Source organism: Phyllopteryx taeniolatus, chromosome 2, assembly GCF_024500385.1.
Source record: "Phyllopteryx taeniolatus isolate TA_2022b chromosome 2, UOR_Ptae_1.2, whole genome shotgun sequence".
In the NCBI taxonomy this organism is placed as follows: Eukaryota; Metazoa; Chordata; class Actinopteri; order Syngnathiformes; family Syngnathidae; genus Phyllopteryx; species Phyllopteryx taeniolatus.
The window spans coordinates 33,407,770-33,424,177 of record NC_084503.1 but is presented as its reverse complement, the minus strand read 5'-3'; the positions used below and the strand labels follow the sequence as shown (position 1 = coordinate 33,424,177).

The 16,408-nt window shown below is 43.8% G+C and overlaps 1 protein-coding gene across 8 annotated transcripts in view; it reads right to left on the bottom strand.

The window, feature by feature from the left end:
• The window catches only part of terfa (telomeric repeat binding factor a), a 52,939-nt gene extending 38,541 nt beyond the window's left edge, over positions 1 to 14,398 (bottom strand). The window contains exons 1-2 of one of the 8 annotated variants that reach the window (XR_009787435.1): positions 14,113 to 14,398; positions 10,193 to 10,288 (exon numbers count right to left, since the gene is read on the bottom strand). Coding sequence is in view for 1 of the 8 variants with exons in the window: in XM_061765811.1 (XP_061621795.1) it covers positions 10,193 to 10,288; positions 14,113 to 14,260 (244 nt within the window). In the remaining 7 variants the exon portion in view is untranslated. Of the gene's footprint in view, positions 426 to 7,719; positions 7,899 to 10,192; positions 10,289 to 14,112 lie in introns of those variants that run through there. The other 7 variants (XR_009787434.1, XR_009787433.1, XR_009787439.1 and 4 more) reach the window with 7 other exon arrangements.
• Between the last annotated feature and the right edge of the window lie 2,010 nt (positions 14,399 to 16,408).

The following is a 16,408-nucleotide window of genomic DNA, read 5'->3' as shown; positions in this document are numbered from 1 at the left end:
GCCACTACCACCACACTTCAGTTGTACAGCCAGGTCAACAAGCATCACCTCCTGTCACTGTCCTGTCCTATATTGTCATGTCCTTCCCTCACAGGGTGTAGCACTACTGACCCATACAACACTCAAATCCAATGTGTCATTGTACTAATTAAATAATGCTTTACTTTCCTCATCTTGTTCACAGCAACTGCTTTGCCTTTTTTTGTCTTTTCCTATTATTTAGTTACCTTTTGACTCTCTCCTTTGTTTTTTCTGTCACTGTTGTTTGACTGAACAACTGTAATTCTCAATAAATATCCATCAGAATACAAATAAACCACAGTGGCAGCTTAAAAAGTCCACTGTGACACACAATCTGTTCCGGCATAAAAGGGATACAGATCTTCCTTTCTGCTTGACCCAACAGCTGAACGGGACAAACAAAAAAAATAAAAAAATAAAAAAAGACGATATGATCTGAAACGATTCAGTGGCTGGATGTAAATCAATGAATAAACCTGCTCTTAGTTGACACTGTCCCTGTTTCTCCTCTTGTTCACCAGAGTTTCCCATCGAGGGTGGTCTGCTATCGTTGTTAGTGGTTAGCAAGCTAAGCTAAGCAGCTTGAAAGGCTTCAAAGTACACGCAGCCGCAGGCATGCTTAATCATAATTTCTCACAAGCTGCCTCCCTCAGATAGATGGACGTCTTAAACTTAAGAAATAAATAAATAAATAAAAATAAAAACTTAAAAACAACACACACACAGAAATACTGTGGTGCCTCATCCAACCACTAGGGGCACCACAGAAAGTAGTGACTAGATATGGGGCATAAAAACAGAAGTAAAGGAGAGACGAAGAAGAAAGTAGTCTTGACAGTGCTAAGTGTCATGTTAACTGAAAAGAGGGGGGGAAAAAACATCATGCGAAGTAAAAAGAATTACAAGCGTTTTTCTTGGAAATACAACACATACATGGAGGTATGGGACAGACAACACAATGCCTGGATCAGACTACAAAGCAAAGCAAATTTATTTTTACATGAAGTCCTCGAGTTAGGACGCACTCGACCCACGACGTTTTGACTTTACGACGCCCGTGCCTCGTCCGCCGTTTTGTCCAAGCAGCATAGTGTTTCTGCTTAGCTAGTGCATAGTGCTTCTCTGTGTTTGTGCGCCGGGAGTATCTTTGCCTTTTTCGCCCTCCTTTTTTCACCATTACTACTGAGAGTGTAAGTACAGCTTATTTATTTTAATTATTTGAATGTATTTTAGTTTCTTTATACTAAGTGTTAACCTTTCCTGCTATGGTCACCTGACCGTGGTCGGGAGACGCAGGGGTTAACAAAGGCACAAAGCATCGATTTGCTGCTTTAATGGCTTTATTAGCTCCTCTGCACATTCAACGTCAACGGGTCCACCGTTAATCGCTACTCTCCCCCGGTCGCCGTCACTACACTTGCGACTGTACACGCGTACCGGCGCGCACCCCTTCGTCCTTCGCAGTCCCGCGCGGACGACGCCTGCGCAGTCCCGTCACACTCACACACGCCCACACACACTGAGCTTACTGTCACAATCACGTGGGACCATACCTGTAACATAAGTATTTCGCCGTAAATTGCGACTTTAACGGTGAAATCCGACTTACGCCGAAATTCGTGTTACGTCGCCAGCGTAGGAACGGAACTCGTTCGTAAATCGAGGACTTCCTGTATAGCGCATTTCATACAAGGTAACTCAATGTACTCTACATGATTAAAAGCATTTAAAAACAAAGAAAAAAAACAGCTAAAAATGTTTAAAACACGAAGTAAAATAAGATTAAAACGGTGTACAGTGCATCATTTAAAAGTGGAAATGCTCTAAAAAGTATGGGAAAAAAGAAGAGTTTTTAACCTGGACTTAAAAACATGCACACTTGGGGCTGACATCACTTCTGTTGGCAACTTATTCCATTTGTGTGCAGCGAAATGCTGCTTCACCATGTTTGCGTTGGACTCTGTATTTCACTATTTGACCTGAGTGTGGCGATCTCAGATCCCTACTGGGTTTATATACCATTAGCATTCCATTCATGTATTCAGGACATAAACAGTTTAGTAATTTATAGACCAGGAGCAGAACTTTAAAATCTATTCTGACTTTCGATGCTTCAGCTTAAGAGGTGACTCTATCAGAACAGCAAGTTTTCAGACTTGGTCTTTGGTTTTTAAATAGAGTGACTCCAAGTATTTGCTAACAGCAACGCTCTTTTCTTTATTGCCAAAAACAATCTACTCAGTTTTGTTGTGGTTTAATTGAAGAAAATTTTGGCTCATCCAGATATTTATCTATTTCGGCTAGTGACAAAACACCTCAATTGAACTGTAGTCATCTGGAGACACTGCTAGATATAACTGTGTGTCATCTGCATAGCTATGATACTCAAAATTAAAGTTCAAGGGTAGCATATACAGGCTGAAAAGGAGGGGTCAAAGAACTGACCCTTGAGGGACCCCAGAGGTCATTGCCATTCGATGAGATTGAATACTTCCAATGGTTACAAAATAACTCCATTCCTCCAGGTAGTACCTGAACCATTTAAGGACTGTTCCATTTAGTCCTAAACACGTTTCCAACTTGTTCAGCAGTATTATGATCTACCGTATCAAAAGCCACACTGAGGACCAACAAGACCAGCTTTCCCGAGTCAGTATTCAATCTTATATCATTTAGCACGTTGATAAGAGCCGATTCTGTACTGTGATGAGTTCGGAACCCTGATTGAAATTTGTCAAAAAGTCCATTTAAGTTAAAGAAATTGCTGAGTTGATTAAAAATAACAACAATCTTGGCTATGAAAGTGAGATTTGAGATTGGTCTACAGCTTGCTAACATGGAAGCGTCCAGCATTAAACTTTTTAGCAGAGGCTTAATGACAGCTACTTTAGGACATTTAGGAAACCCGCCTGACTGAAGTGAGCAATTGATTATTTGCTGCAAATCAGCTAGCACAGACTTTGCAATAGCTTTGAAAAAGCTGATGGATTGCATTTTTTCACTAAAATAAGCAAATTCATTGCATTTATCTGCTGTTAGGAGTTCTGGAACTATCTGATTCGGAGGGGTTGTGAGCTTGTCAACCACAGCAAACAGAGTGAGAGTATTGTTGAAGTTCTTACTGATTATTTCAGAAAAGTTGCTATCTGGCCTTAGTCTTGGTTAAAATTCCAAAGACTTTGTCTGTAGAGGTCATAGTCAATTTGCAATTTAGTTTTTCTCCACTTACGTTCTGCTTTCCTAAAACTTTGATTTACAGGTCTTTACCATCATTGTGCTCCTCCACAGTGTTCTAGGTCACCTCAAGATTGTCTTAGTTTTAATAGGAGTGACAGCATTCATGACATTTGAAATTTTACAGGTGAAATTATCTAAAAGTTCATCAACTGTCTCAGCATTCAGTTTGTGGCACAGCAATGGTCTCCATAAACTTAGTGGCAGTACTCTCATTTATGTACCTTTTCTTAATAGACAGGTTCTTTGGGAAGAATCTGTAATTCAAAGAATACACAAAAATGGTCAGAAATAGCCATATCCTTAATGTCAATTGATAGAATTTCAACATTCTTAGAGATGTTACCAAGATGGCGCCTACCAGTGTGGTCGCCTCGGTTACGCACTCTCTAGTATTGTTTTTGATTTTGTGTTTTTCGTTCGTCTTTGGAGACATTACACTACTCACTGACACAAGGGGAGACTTGCTAACCATCAAGGAGGCTACTCCGGACTTTCTTTCACCAACTTTCGCAAATCCGCTCAGTTTTTTCCCCGAGTTACTCACCGGAGCGGCGTCGGCGGTTTTCAGCGCATGGAGGCGGAGGCGACGCCACAGAGGGAAGCGAGCCGGCATCCAGGTGAAACTCCGCAAGAGAGGATACGGATTGGCGTTCCCGTCGATCCACCTCGCGAATGTACGCTCCTTACCCAACAAAATGGACAAGCTTCATCTTCTGATAAAGACCAATAAAGACTTCGGACGTTCCGCCGCCATATGCTTTACGGAGACTTGGCTTTGTGAGGCTGTACCCGACGGCGCCGTTATGCTTCCGGGTTTTCATCTTCACTGAGCAGACCGCATCACAGAGTTAACGGGGAAAACAAAAGGCGGCGGGATATGCTTCTATATCAACATAAAATGGTGTACGGACGTAACGGAGCTCAGCACACACTGCAGCCCGCGTTTGGAGTCGCTGTATTTGAACTAAGCCATTCTACTTGCCGCGTGAGTTTGCATCATTCATCCTCGCTGGAGCGTACATCCCGCCTCAAGCTAACACGAAGGCCGCACTGCTAACGCTCGCCGAACAAGTCAACGAAATTGAAAAAAAAAAAAAAAACACCCGGACTCACCCCTCATTATTCTCACGGGCTTTAACAAAGCTAAACTCAACCACGAACTCCCTAAATACAAGCAGCACATCGACTGTCCTACCAGGGAAACTAACATTTTAGACCACTGCTATACTACTCTAAAAAAACGCATACAGTGCTATACCTCGTGCAACCCTGGGCTCGTCTGATCACTGCTTAAATCACTTAATACCGACGTACAGGCAAGAACTTAAATGCGTGAAGCCTACAGTGAAAACTGTGAAAAAGTGGACCAATGAAGCAAAGATGGAACTTCAAAGCTGTTTAGACTGCACAGACTTGAGTGTCTTTGAAAATTCAGCTGGCAGCCTGGATGAATATACGACACTGTCACATCCTATATCAGTTTCTGCGAAGATGTGTGTGGACCAACAAAGTCATTTCGCACTTTCAACAACAACAAGCCGTGGTTCACTGCCAAACTTAAGCAGCCTCTCCAAGATAAGGAGGACGCAAATCAGAGTGGGGACAGGGCCCTGTATAATCGCGCTAGAAACCTCCTGACTAAAGAAATTAACATTGCAAAGAGGAACTATGCAGCAAAGTTGGAAAAACAGTTTAGCGCTAACGACTAAATCAGTCTGGCATGCATTCCAATCGGTGACTAATTACAAGCGACGATCCCCCCAACCTGAGAACAATAGCACACTAGCCATCGACTTGAATACCTTCTACTGCAGATTTGAAAAGGATACTTTCACACCCCACACCCATCCGGCCGCACCCCCGACCACAATCGCACCTCTGACTTCTGCGTTTACCATCCACGAACAGGATGTGAGACGCATCTTCAAAGAAGAAAAGATTAACAAAGCGGCAGGCCCAGACCATGTGTCCCCATCCTGCCTCAAAGTCTGACCAGCCTGCGACAGTCTTCACTCAGATCTTCAATAGATCTCTGGAACTGTGCGAAGTACCATCCCGTTTCAAACGCTCCACCATCATTCCAATCCCCAAGAAACCTGCAATCTCAGGTCTAAATGACTACAGGCCTGTCGCCTTGACATCTGTGGTCATGAAGTCCTTTGAACGTCTCGTGCTGGACCACCTCAAGAGCATCACAGGTCCCCTGCAGTTTGCCTACCGAGCGAACAGGTCTGCAGATGACGCAGTCAACATGGGACTGCACTTCATTCTTGAACACCTCGACAGGGACCTACGCGAGGATCCTGTTCGTGGACTTCAGCTCAGCGTTCAACACCATCATCCGTGAACTCCTTTCATCCAGGCTTCTCCAGCTCAGCGTCTCACCTGCCATCTGCCAGTGGATTTACAGCTTCCTGACGGGCAGGACACAGCAGGTGAGGCTGGGAGAGACCACCTCATCCACACGCAACATCAGCACTGGGGCGCCCCAAGGTTGTGTCCTCTCTCCGCTGCTCTTCTCTCTCTACACGAACGACTGCACCTCAGCGCACCCGGCTGTCAAACTCCTGAAGTTTGCATATGACACCACTGTCATTGGCCTCATCAAGGACGGTGACGAGTCTGCATATCGACAGGAAGTGGAGCGGCTGGAGCTGTGGTGCGGCCGACACAACCTGGAGCTGAACAGGCTCAAGACTGTAGAGATGATCGTGGACTTCAGGAGGCATCCTTCGCCACAGCTGCCCCTCACGTTGTCCAGCTGCCTTGTGTCAACCGTCGAGACCTTCAAGACCTGAAGTGGGCGACCAACATCAACTCCGTCATCAAAAATACCCAGCAGAGGATGTACTTCCTGCGGCTTCTGAGAAAGCATGGCCTGCCACAGGCGCTGCTGAGGCAGTTCTATACAGCGGTCATTGAATCAGTCCTATGTTCTTCGGTTTGGTGCTGCTACAAAAAAGGACAAACTCCGACTGCAACGGACAATCAGAACTGCTGAAAGGATTGTCGGTACTCCCCTACCCACCCTTGAGGACTTGCACGCTGCCAGAACTAAGACAAGAGCATGCAAAATCCTCTCGGACCCTCCACATCCCAGTCACCAGCTCTTCCAGCTCCTTCCCTCAGGTTGGCGCTACCGATCAATGCAAAATAGAACTAGCAGACATTCCAACAGCTTCTTCCCTCTTGCGATCAACTTCTTAAACACCAAACCTACAATTCCATTAAAACATGCTGGCAATTTTTTGACTTAAGGTTGTTGTCACATTTCTGTGGGGCCAATTATATATTACTCGTGCACTCACTGTAGTAGTCTCGCCACGCTGTACTATTTGCATAGCTGTTGTTGACCAATACTGGCCACTCCTGCCAGAGTAGCATCTGCTCCATTTGCACACTGATTGAAGAGTATCTGCAACATTTGCAAAATCAACATTGTCCCAGATTATCGCGCTACTCGTCACTAAACTGCATACACTCCTTGAAGTCTCGGCACCCTTTGCAAAAATGGTCATTGGATCGGACTATTGCAATATTTGTCATTCAAACTGCTCTAAGTACTAAAGGACTAAAAGGACAATTGTCAAAAAAAATCCCTTGTAATTAAAGGGATAAAAAATGTCTGATCTCCATAGGGGTCTGACTCATTCTGGGAAAGACCCCGCAGACATCAGTCAGATTCGCAGATAAGGTTCTTCATGGGTGGAGGAGGGGCTCTTCGCATTTAAGTGGACGGTGGTTTCAGGCGAGGGGGGGAGGGAGGCAGATCTTGGCGTGGTGTGCGTTGGATTCCAAAATTGACAAGTCTTCATCCTGTCCATCACACCTAGCAGAGAATTTAGGCTAGTAGAGAGTGAGTTTTGCTTTGGGCTTTGCTCCAATGGGGCAGGGAGGGGTGTGGGAGAGTCAACGTGTTGGCTCATCTCATTTGTCATTTGCTCCTCCGATTGGATGACCAGGATAAATCAGTCTGCGCCTTGTGTCGCCTTATCTCCTGTTCCTCCAATTTTTTGGGAATAACTGGATCGTTTTGTCCTTTAGCCTTGTCACCATGGCCAGTGTTTCTTTTTGGGCAGCTCAATGACGTACGCAGTAAAAAATGTTGGCAGCCAATAACTTAACCCCTTGTCTATTTAGACAGAAACCGTCTGCCTTGTAAAGATGTCTGCGCTCCCCAAAAATGCAGATGATGTCCAATAGCTTAAGAATCAGAATCATCTTTATTTTGCCAAGTATGTCCAAAAAAACACAAGGAATTTGTCTCCGGTAGTTGGAACCGGTCTAGTACGACAACAGTCAATTGACAGAGAAAACTTTTGAGATATCTTGAGATATCTTTGTGCTTTGCTCCCAGTAAATTCCAGGGAGAACAGCTGGCTGGTCCATTACCGTTTCCACAGTCCACATCAATTCTCTTTGTTGAGATAAGTGGATGTCAGTTCGCACACTTCTGCTCACCATTTTGAGACATTGGTAGAGTGGTTTCATTCCCCGACTGTCCATTTACATCCACACACACTTCAAGACGGTGGATTTTCGTTTCCAGGATTGACATCCTCTGCAGCAGTCCGTGATAGTCCTCAGTGGAAAAGGGAGGCATCTTGCTTGCTCTTCTTGTTGTTAATAGCAGGCTTGTTCTAATTAGCAGGTCACATAATGATGAGAGGGTATCAGAAAATAGCAACAACTGACTGTAGTTATAAAAATAAATAAATAAATAAATAAAAAAGTACAGTCCCACAGGTTTAAAAAGATCCAGCAAGACAAATTTGCTCTTTCACAATTGCACTATGTCAGACTACTGCAATAAATTATTGTATTCCGATACCACCGCATCCCATCTTTTACAATCTCGGGGCTTTATCTTGTCAACTCCGATGCGACCAGACACACATTACCATGGCAACGACTACAGCAATGGATTGCATTGTGTGAGTTATAAGAACAAAATGGGGGAAAACGTGTGCTGGTGGTCACCGGTGCTCAGCAGAGGACTTTAATTGAAAGACTGCTTGAGGTATGTTCACGTACTTTTAATACGATACCGCTCGCAAGCAGGGAACAAAATGTTATGTAACATAGCAAGCTAGTACTAGCACTAACGGTTGTATGTAAACATGCCTGCGTTATGTCGAATCATGCTCTTAAGTTTCGGTGTGCATGAAGTAATTTAATTACAATAAAGTAATTTAATTACCTTTTATTTACAGTTCATTTAAATAGACACATTGCTCATCTCGTAATCGGATCTGTGATAGGTTATCGTCTTTTTAAACTCGCTGATCAGCCCCAAAAATCCTGATCGAGTAAAGCCTAATCTCACTAAAAGAGTGAGAGATAGCTACGAGTGCTTGAGTAGAAAAAAGTTTCAATTCGGTAGGGAATATCCGTAGATTTTGACATCAAAACTAAATTTGAGAAGTTAATACTATGTAATTATCACTTACTCTTACTGTACCACTGATTTTGATTCTGTGTGACAAACTTTTTCTTCTTTAAGAGATGAAGCCATTTGAAAGCTATTTCAACTGTAAGAGACAGTCAAGATGAAAGAAGTACACCACAGGTGTATGAGGAATTACTTTTCATTATTTTTTTCTTGAAAAAAAAAAGTATCATTATCTATCACTGCCAAGGTCCTTGAAACTTACATCAGCAGTCTCATCAAAAACTTTGAGAAGAGATTTGAGAATCTCCACATCCTTGGAGCCTTCAGTGTTCTGCGGCAACAGGAAGCAATGTTGGATGATGATGCCAACACTGCTCACCGGCAGACCCTCACCAGGAAATTCCTCCCCATACAAGATGCCACAGATATCTAAGAGTGGATGTCATTCAAGGAACGTGTCCCCAGGAGCATTCAAGGCCATGCTCAATTTCTTTACCAAAAATAGGTGTTATTTTTGTGTTGTGTTTATTTGTCCCAAAAAAAAATCCCTCAAATCCTAATTAAAACACACAGGGATTATTTCTCTGTAAATTAGGATTCCATGATGACAAAGTATTAATTTGTGTGAACTTTTATTTTTTATGGTTAGGACAAAAGCCAATGAGCCATGATGGAAAAGCTGGCCATTTGATATGATGATTGGGCAGACTTCTACCCTTGCCTAGCCTGATCATCTCCGTGTCTAGTTTAAATTGTGAGCGAGACTGCTTGGAAGGAAACAGGGCAAGTGATTTTAAACCATAATTCAAAAGAGTACAATGTGAAAAATGTTAATTTTCTTGTGCCATCTTTCAAAATGGTTATGCATTTTTTCCCCCTCATGCAAATCAAAACTGGGCTGAGAAACAGACTTGAAGGAGAGCACCTTGCTGCATGCATGAGCATTAGTGTAAATGGACTTGCCCCTGAATCGTTTCCATACAGAAAAGTCTTAAAGATGCTTCCCCCCAAAGCAAAGAACATCTATTCTTCAGACAGAAATTGTCAACTTTGTAAATAGCTAACTGGAAATAATGATGTGTGTGTGCAATAAATAAGCATAGTTCATCATAAACCTTTGTTTGACTAGATTATTTCTAATGCAATTATCAAACACCATGGTGGCACCCTTAACCGCACTGCCAAAAATCACATGTAAATGCTCAACCTAGGGAAAACACTGGTGGCCATCCACTTCTTCCTTGACAATCGTGCTGTTTCTGTGGTCCAATTAAAAGCATAATACAGTACAGTATATTGTATATGCAGTGCTAAGTTGCCTGGTGTGTGGCGAAGAGCAATGAACTGTCATTTTTTCCCCATGGTCCAATTCAGTTGCTCAGCAAGCAGTGTTAAAGACATACTATAACAGGGCCTTCGCTGACTTTGTTTGCAATTGGAGGTAAAATCTTCTAATTTGGCGCAAATGTTGGTATGCTTGTTCCCAGTTTTACCGGTGCAGATTCATGACAGTGTCCCAGAATGAATATACCGCAGTCTCACCAAGTTTTTCGCCCTCATTTACTCTGGAGAGTAACTGCATTACCAGAAGCTTTCTCGGCATCACATCATTTTTTGCCACAGGACGGACAATGATACCTGCAGAACACACACACACATTTCTTATTTATTTATATAGAACCTATAAAAACAATTACTTTGACAGAACAGAAAAGCATACTTAAAACAGAACTACGACATTCATTCACAAGCATATGACCCAGCTAAAAGCACAAGGGCTGAAGAGGGATGAAAAAAAAAAAGAACAAAAAAAGCATACATTCATTTTTTTAAATGCTGGGGTTTGGGGAGTCGAGTGGAGAAGACAACATCACATAAAAGCCAGTCTGTAAAGTTTTAAGTGATTTAAAAGATGTGACTGATCTCATCTTGTGGGGCAGTGAACAAATTCCTGTTTTCAAAGCCACACTGAATTGACCAAGTGAACATTAGCTTGTGCGAAAATATAAAATGGAAAGTGAGACTTTTTTTTCATATATCTATTGCAGCAATCCGATTAGCATAGTTGTGTGTGAGTCAATAACATCATAAATAAGGTGCCTTTGAGACTTCTGTATTTCACCCCCCCCAAAAAAGTTGAGACATACATCAGATTAAAACATGCCACCTCGCCGCTGCACCTGTTTAGAGTCACCAATACATACTGTATTGCCAAAAGTATTCACTCACCTACCTTGACTCAGATATGAATTTAAGGCACATCCCATTCTTAAATCTATAGGGTTTAATATGAAATCGGTCCTCCCACTGCAGTTACAACACCTTAAACTCTTCTGGGAAGGTTTTCCACAAGTTGCAAGAGTGTGTTTATGGGAATCTATGACCATTTTTCCAGAAGCGCATTTGTGAGGTTAGACACTGATGTTGGACGAGAAGACCTGCCTCTCAGGCTCCGCTGTAATTCACCCAAAAGTGTACTATCGGGTTGAGGGCACGATTGTGCAGGAAAGTCAAGTTCATCTATGTCGTTATGAACCTTGATTTGTGCACTGAGGCACACAGTCATGTTGGAAAATGAAGGGGCCATCTCCAAACTGTTCCTAAAAAGTTGGAAATGTCCAAGACATTGCTCCAGTCAAAAGAACTCTGACTGCTTTACCATACCAATAGATTTGGGACAGTCAAGTTTGGAGATTATCCCACCCTGTTCCAACATGTCTGTGCAGCAGTACACAAAGCATATGACATGGATAAGAGAATTTGGTATGGATGAACTTGACTGGCCTGCATAGAGTCCTGCCCTCAACCCGATAGAACACCTTTGGATTGATTTCGAGTGGACACTGACCCAGGCCCTCTTGTCCAACATCAGTGTGTGACCTCACAAATATGCTTCTGGAAGAATGGGCAAAACGTGGACCAACATCACATTAAACTATCCATCCATCCATTTTCTACCGCTTATCCGGGTCGGGTCGCGGGGGCACTAGCTTTAGCAGGGACGCTCAGACTTCCAAGCCACATCATCCAGCTCTTCCGGGGGGATCCCAAGGCGCTCCCAGGCCAGCCGAAGGCCGCTTGTATCCGGGATCTTGTTCTTTCGGTGACGACCCACAGCTCGTGACCATAGGTGAGGGCAGGAACGTAGATCGACCGGTAAATTGAGAGCTTCGCCTTTCGGCTTAGCTCCTTCTTTACCACAACGGACTGATACAAAGTCCGCATCACTGCAGACAATGCACCGATCCGCCTGTCGATCTCCCGTTCCATTCTTCCCTCACTCGTGAACAAGACCCCAAGATACTTGAACTCCTCCACTTGGGGTAGGATCTCATCCCCGACCTGGAGAGGGCACGCCACCTTTTTCCGACTGAGGACCATGGTCTCAGATTTGGAGGTGCTAATTCTCATCCCAGCCGCTTCACACTTGGCTGCGAACTGCTCCAGTGAGAGTTGGAGATCACGGCTTGATGAAGCTAACAGAACCACATCATCCGCAAAAAGCAGAGATGCAATACTGAGGCCACCAAACCGGACCCCCTCTACGCCTCGGCTGCACCTAGAAATTCTGTCCATAAAGTTATGAACAGAATTGGTGACAAAGGGCAGCCTTGGGGGAGTCCAACCCTCACTGGGAACGAGTCCAACTTACTGCCGGATATGCGGACCAAACTCTTGACTCCGGTCGTACAGGGACCGAACAGCCCGTATCAGGGGGTTCGGTACCCCATACTCCCGAAGCACCCTCCACAGGACTTCCCGAGGGACTCGGTCGAACGCCTTCTCCATTTCCACAAAACACATGTAGACTGGTTGGGCGAACTCCCATGCACCCTCGAGGACCCTGCCGAGGGTGTAGAGCTGGTCCACTTTTCCACGGCCAGGACGAAAACCACACTGCTCCTCCTGAATCTGAGATTCGACTTCCCGACGGACACTCCTCTCCAGCACCCCTGAATGAATAGACCTTACCAGGGAGGCTGAGGAGTGTGATCCCCCTGTAGTTGGAACACACCCTCCGGTCCCCCTTCTTAAAAAGGGGGACCACCACCCCAGTCTGCCAATCCAGAGGCACTGTCCCCAATGTCCACGCGACGTTGCAGAGGCGTGTCAACCAGGACAGCCCCACAACATCCAGAGCCTTGAGGAACTCTGGGCGAATCTCATCCATCCCTCGGGCCCTGCCACCTAGGAGAGTTTTCAGTGACTTCAAAACCCAGAGATAGGAGAGCCCGCCTCAGAGAACCCACACTCTGCTTCCTCATGGGAAGGCGTGTCAGTGGAATTGAGGAGTTCTTCGAAGTATTCTCCCCACCGACTCACAACGTCCCGAGTCGAGGTCAGCAGCGCCCCATCCCCACTATACACAGTGTTGGTGGTGCACTGCTTTCCTCTCCTGGGACACCGGATGGTGGACCAGAATTTTCTCGAAGCCGTCCGGAAGTCTTTCTCCACGGCCTCACCGAACTCCTCCCATACCAGAGTTTTTGCTTCAGCGACCACCAGAGCTGCATTCCACTTGGCCAGCCGGTATCCATCAGCTGCCTCAGGAGTCCCACAGGCCAAAAAGGCCCGATAGGACTCCTCCTTCAGCCTGACGGCATCCCTCACCGTTGGTGTCCACCAACGGGTTTGGGGATTGCCGCCACGACAGGCACCGACCACCTTACGGCCACACCCCCGGGCGGCCGCCTCAGCAATGGAGGCGCGGAACATGGTCCACCCGGACTCGATGTCCATCGCCTCCCCCGGAACATGAGCAAAGTTCTGTCGGAGGTGGGAGTTGAAACTCCTTCTGACAGGGGATTCTGCCAGACGTTCCCAGCAGACCCTCACAATACGTTTGGGCCTGCCACGTCGGACCGGCATCTTCCCCCACCATCGGAACCAACTCACCACCAGATGGTGATCAGTTGACAGCTCCGCCCCTCTCTTCACCCGAGTGTCCAAGACATGCGGCCGCAAGTCCGAGTCATATTAAACTAAATGGATTTAATAGGATATCACTTTTTCAAACTCACTTTTACGCATCAAGGGGTTCGAGGATCGCTGTTTACGTTTTACTTTTTACATCGTTCACAATTTGTTGTGTAGCAAAGGAGACGTTGTGTTTCATGTGTTCATTGAAAACTTGAATACTACAGTTGAACGACTTCGATGTAGCTGTGTGGCGAATCTGCTGACCATGAGAACAAGATTGCTTGTGTAGCGTTAGCCCAACGGCCACAGCTCGAATTGGGAGTCAGTTAAACCGTAACGCTGGCATATATCGTTGAAAAAAAAAGCACGATTTTACGTAAACAAGGACAATACTACTGTATTATACACACGTCACATCTACAACGTGGTGAAACTAGGAACGTAGACGTTCTCAACCAACAAGTAGACCTCAATAAACTTCAGATAGCTAATCAAAGTTGAGTTTGGCCCAACCACTATTATTTGGGAAAGTTGATACTTACTGCTGATAACATCTCTCACTTCACAAAAGTCTTCGTATTGGTCTTTTTGAAAGAGCTCTAACGCTAACGATATATAATAATCTACAATCCAGCGGTTGATGAAGGACTCTGTTTCCGAACGTTGTTCAATTGCGTCTTCCTCCGCCATGTTCTCACATAGCGACGTAATTGCTCATTGGTGCGGCATGGAGGCGTTTGTGCTTTAAAAAAAAAAGTGTGTGTGTGTTTCCTCTATGTTGTGTTTAATGTTGAACGGCGGTTTGTGTGTGTGGCTGTTCGATTCTTCTTTGTCGTGTTAAACGGCGGTTTGCAAACTAAGATGGTTCATTACCGCCACCTAACGATGTGTAATGATTACTGCTTTTGGCTTCCAATCTAAATCTATATCTTATTTTCGACATGAACAAAAGCTCTTAGATAACCACTTTCTTTAATTAACTCCTCTCTCAAATGTTAAACTCCATAATTACCTAGTAATCAATTCCAATTCATTAAGTAGTTCCCATTTTCCTTTTACAAATTTACCCATAAGAATGTATTTATATATTTAATATTATTTTTATCCATATTTATTTGTTTGCAAATATTTCCTCATGTACTCACATATTTGTTCCCTAATTACTTACTTTTGCTTTAATATTAAGAGATATATATATATGACACTTGACTACAATAACCATTATTTCCTATATTTTAATAATTGATTAAAAAATAAATAAATATGATATTCAAATTTAATGTAAAGCTCCTAGTGTGCTATTTGATTTCGGGACTGACTTTGTATTTTATTTTTCTATTATTTCCCTTTTCTCAGTTCCTCATGTATTTGTTCCCAGCTTCTTCCTTTGGTTTCAATATATTTTGTAGCGCTTTTCACAACAATGGCTAATTTCTCTGCTCTCTGTTTTGCTTGTTGGGTGCAAGTGATAGAGAGTTCACCTTATCCACAGTGATTGTCTCTTCTTTTATTTTGAAAAAGTTCTTCACATTTTCCTCATCTTGCTTATTAGTACTTTGCTGATTTTATTGTACCATTTTAGCTGACTCTGCATATGATATTCCTTCCTATATTCCTTAATTTTGACTTGATGTATCACTGCAGGGGCCTAGCCTGTGTGGCGTTTGCATGTTCTCCCTGTGGCTGTGCGAGTTTTCTCCAGGTACTCCGGTTTCCTTCCACATCCCCAAAACATGCATGGTAGGTTCATTGGAAAACTCTAAACTCCGTAGGTGTGAATGATTGTTTGTTTATACTGTATGTGCCCTGCGATTGGCTGGCGACCAGTTCAGGGTGCACCAGGTCTCTCGTCCGCAGTTAGCTGGGATAGGCTCCAGCATACCCGCGACCCTAGTGAGGATAAGCGCTGTAGAAAATGGATGGATGGCATCACTGCAGCCTTTTTTCTTCACTTCACACTCTCTATGATTGACATTATGTTCCCCTACCAGGGGTGTCAAACTCATTTTTGTCTTGGGCCGCATTGCAGTTATGATTTCCTTCAGAGGGCTATTAGAACAGTTAAACCATATAAATTTTGAATCACCAAATCATATTATTACCAATACACAACAAATTGGGGGGTAATTACTTTTGAAATCAGAAGGCAAGGATAATAGTTTGTTCAAGTATTGTTTAAGTTACCGTAGAAGAAGGGTTTATTAACAGAAAAATGCAATATCTCAACATTATTGTTTGTTATTATGACAATTTGGAATTTGGGTACAGATTTTAGCAAAAATCACAGAAGTTGACAAGCATGATTTGCTTTTGCGGGCCACATAAAATAATGTGGCAGGCCGCATCTGGACCCCGGGCCTTGAGTTTGACACCTGTGCCCTACACAATTTGGACGTTTTGCCTTGTCTTCATATGCCCAATCCCCATACTTATGTTCACCTCCACATATCCCACGTCTGTCTTCCTTCACAGCTGCTATGCATGTGACCATATTTTTGACAATTATAGCAACGTTGTGGTGGAGGTATATATATTATTTCACATTATAAGTCATATACTCTATACAGTATCTATTAATCTAGGCAGAGTTGTTTGAGCAAATTCATTCACGTGCGGTCCTTTTCCCCCCTAATCACCATTTCTTCAATCTCCTCATACTCACTATGCGACCACCTCTTTTTACTGAACATTTGCACATTTATTTAAGCTTCATAGCTTTTTCACATTGTTCATCATTCTTAGTTTCAAAGTTTTCTGTCTCAACACTTTCACACTTATAAGTTCTCCAAGCTTCCCATATACGTATGCGTTTTTTGACAGCTCCATCACTCTTGTTTT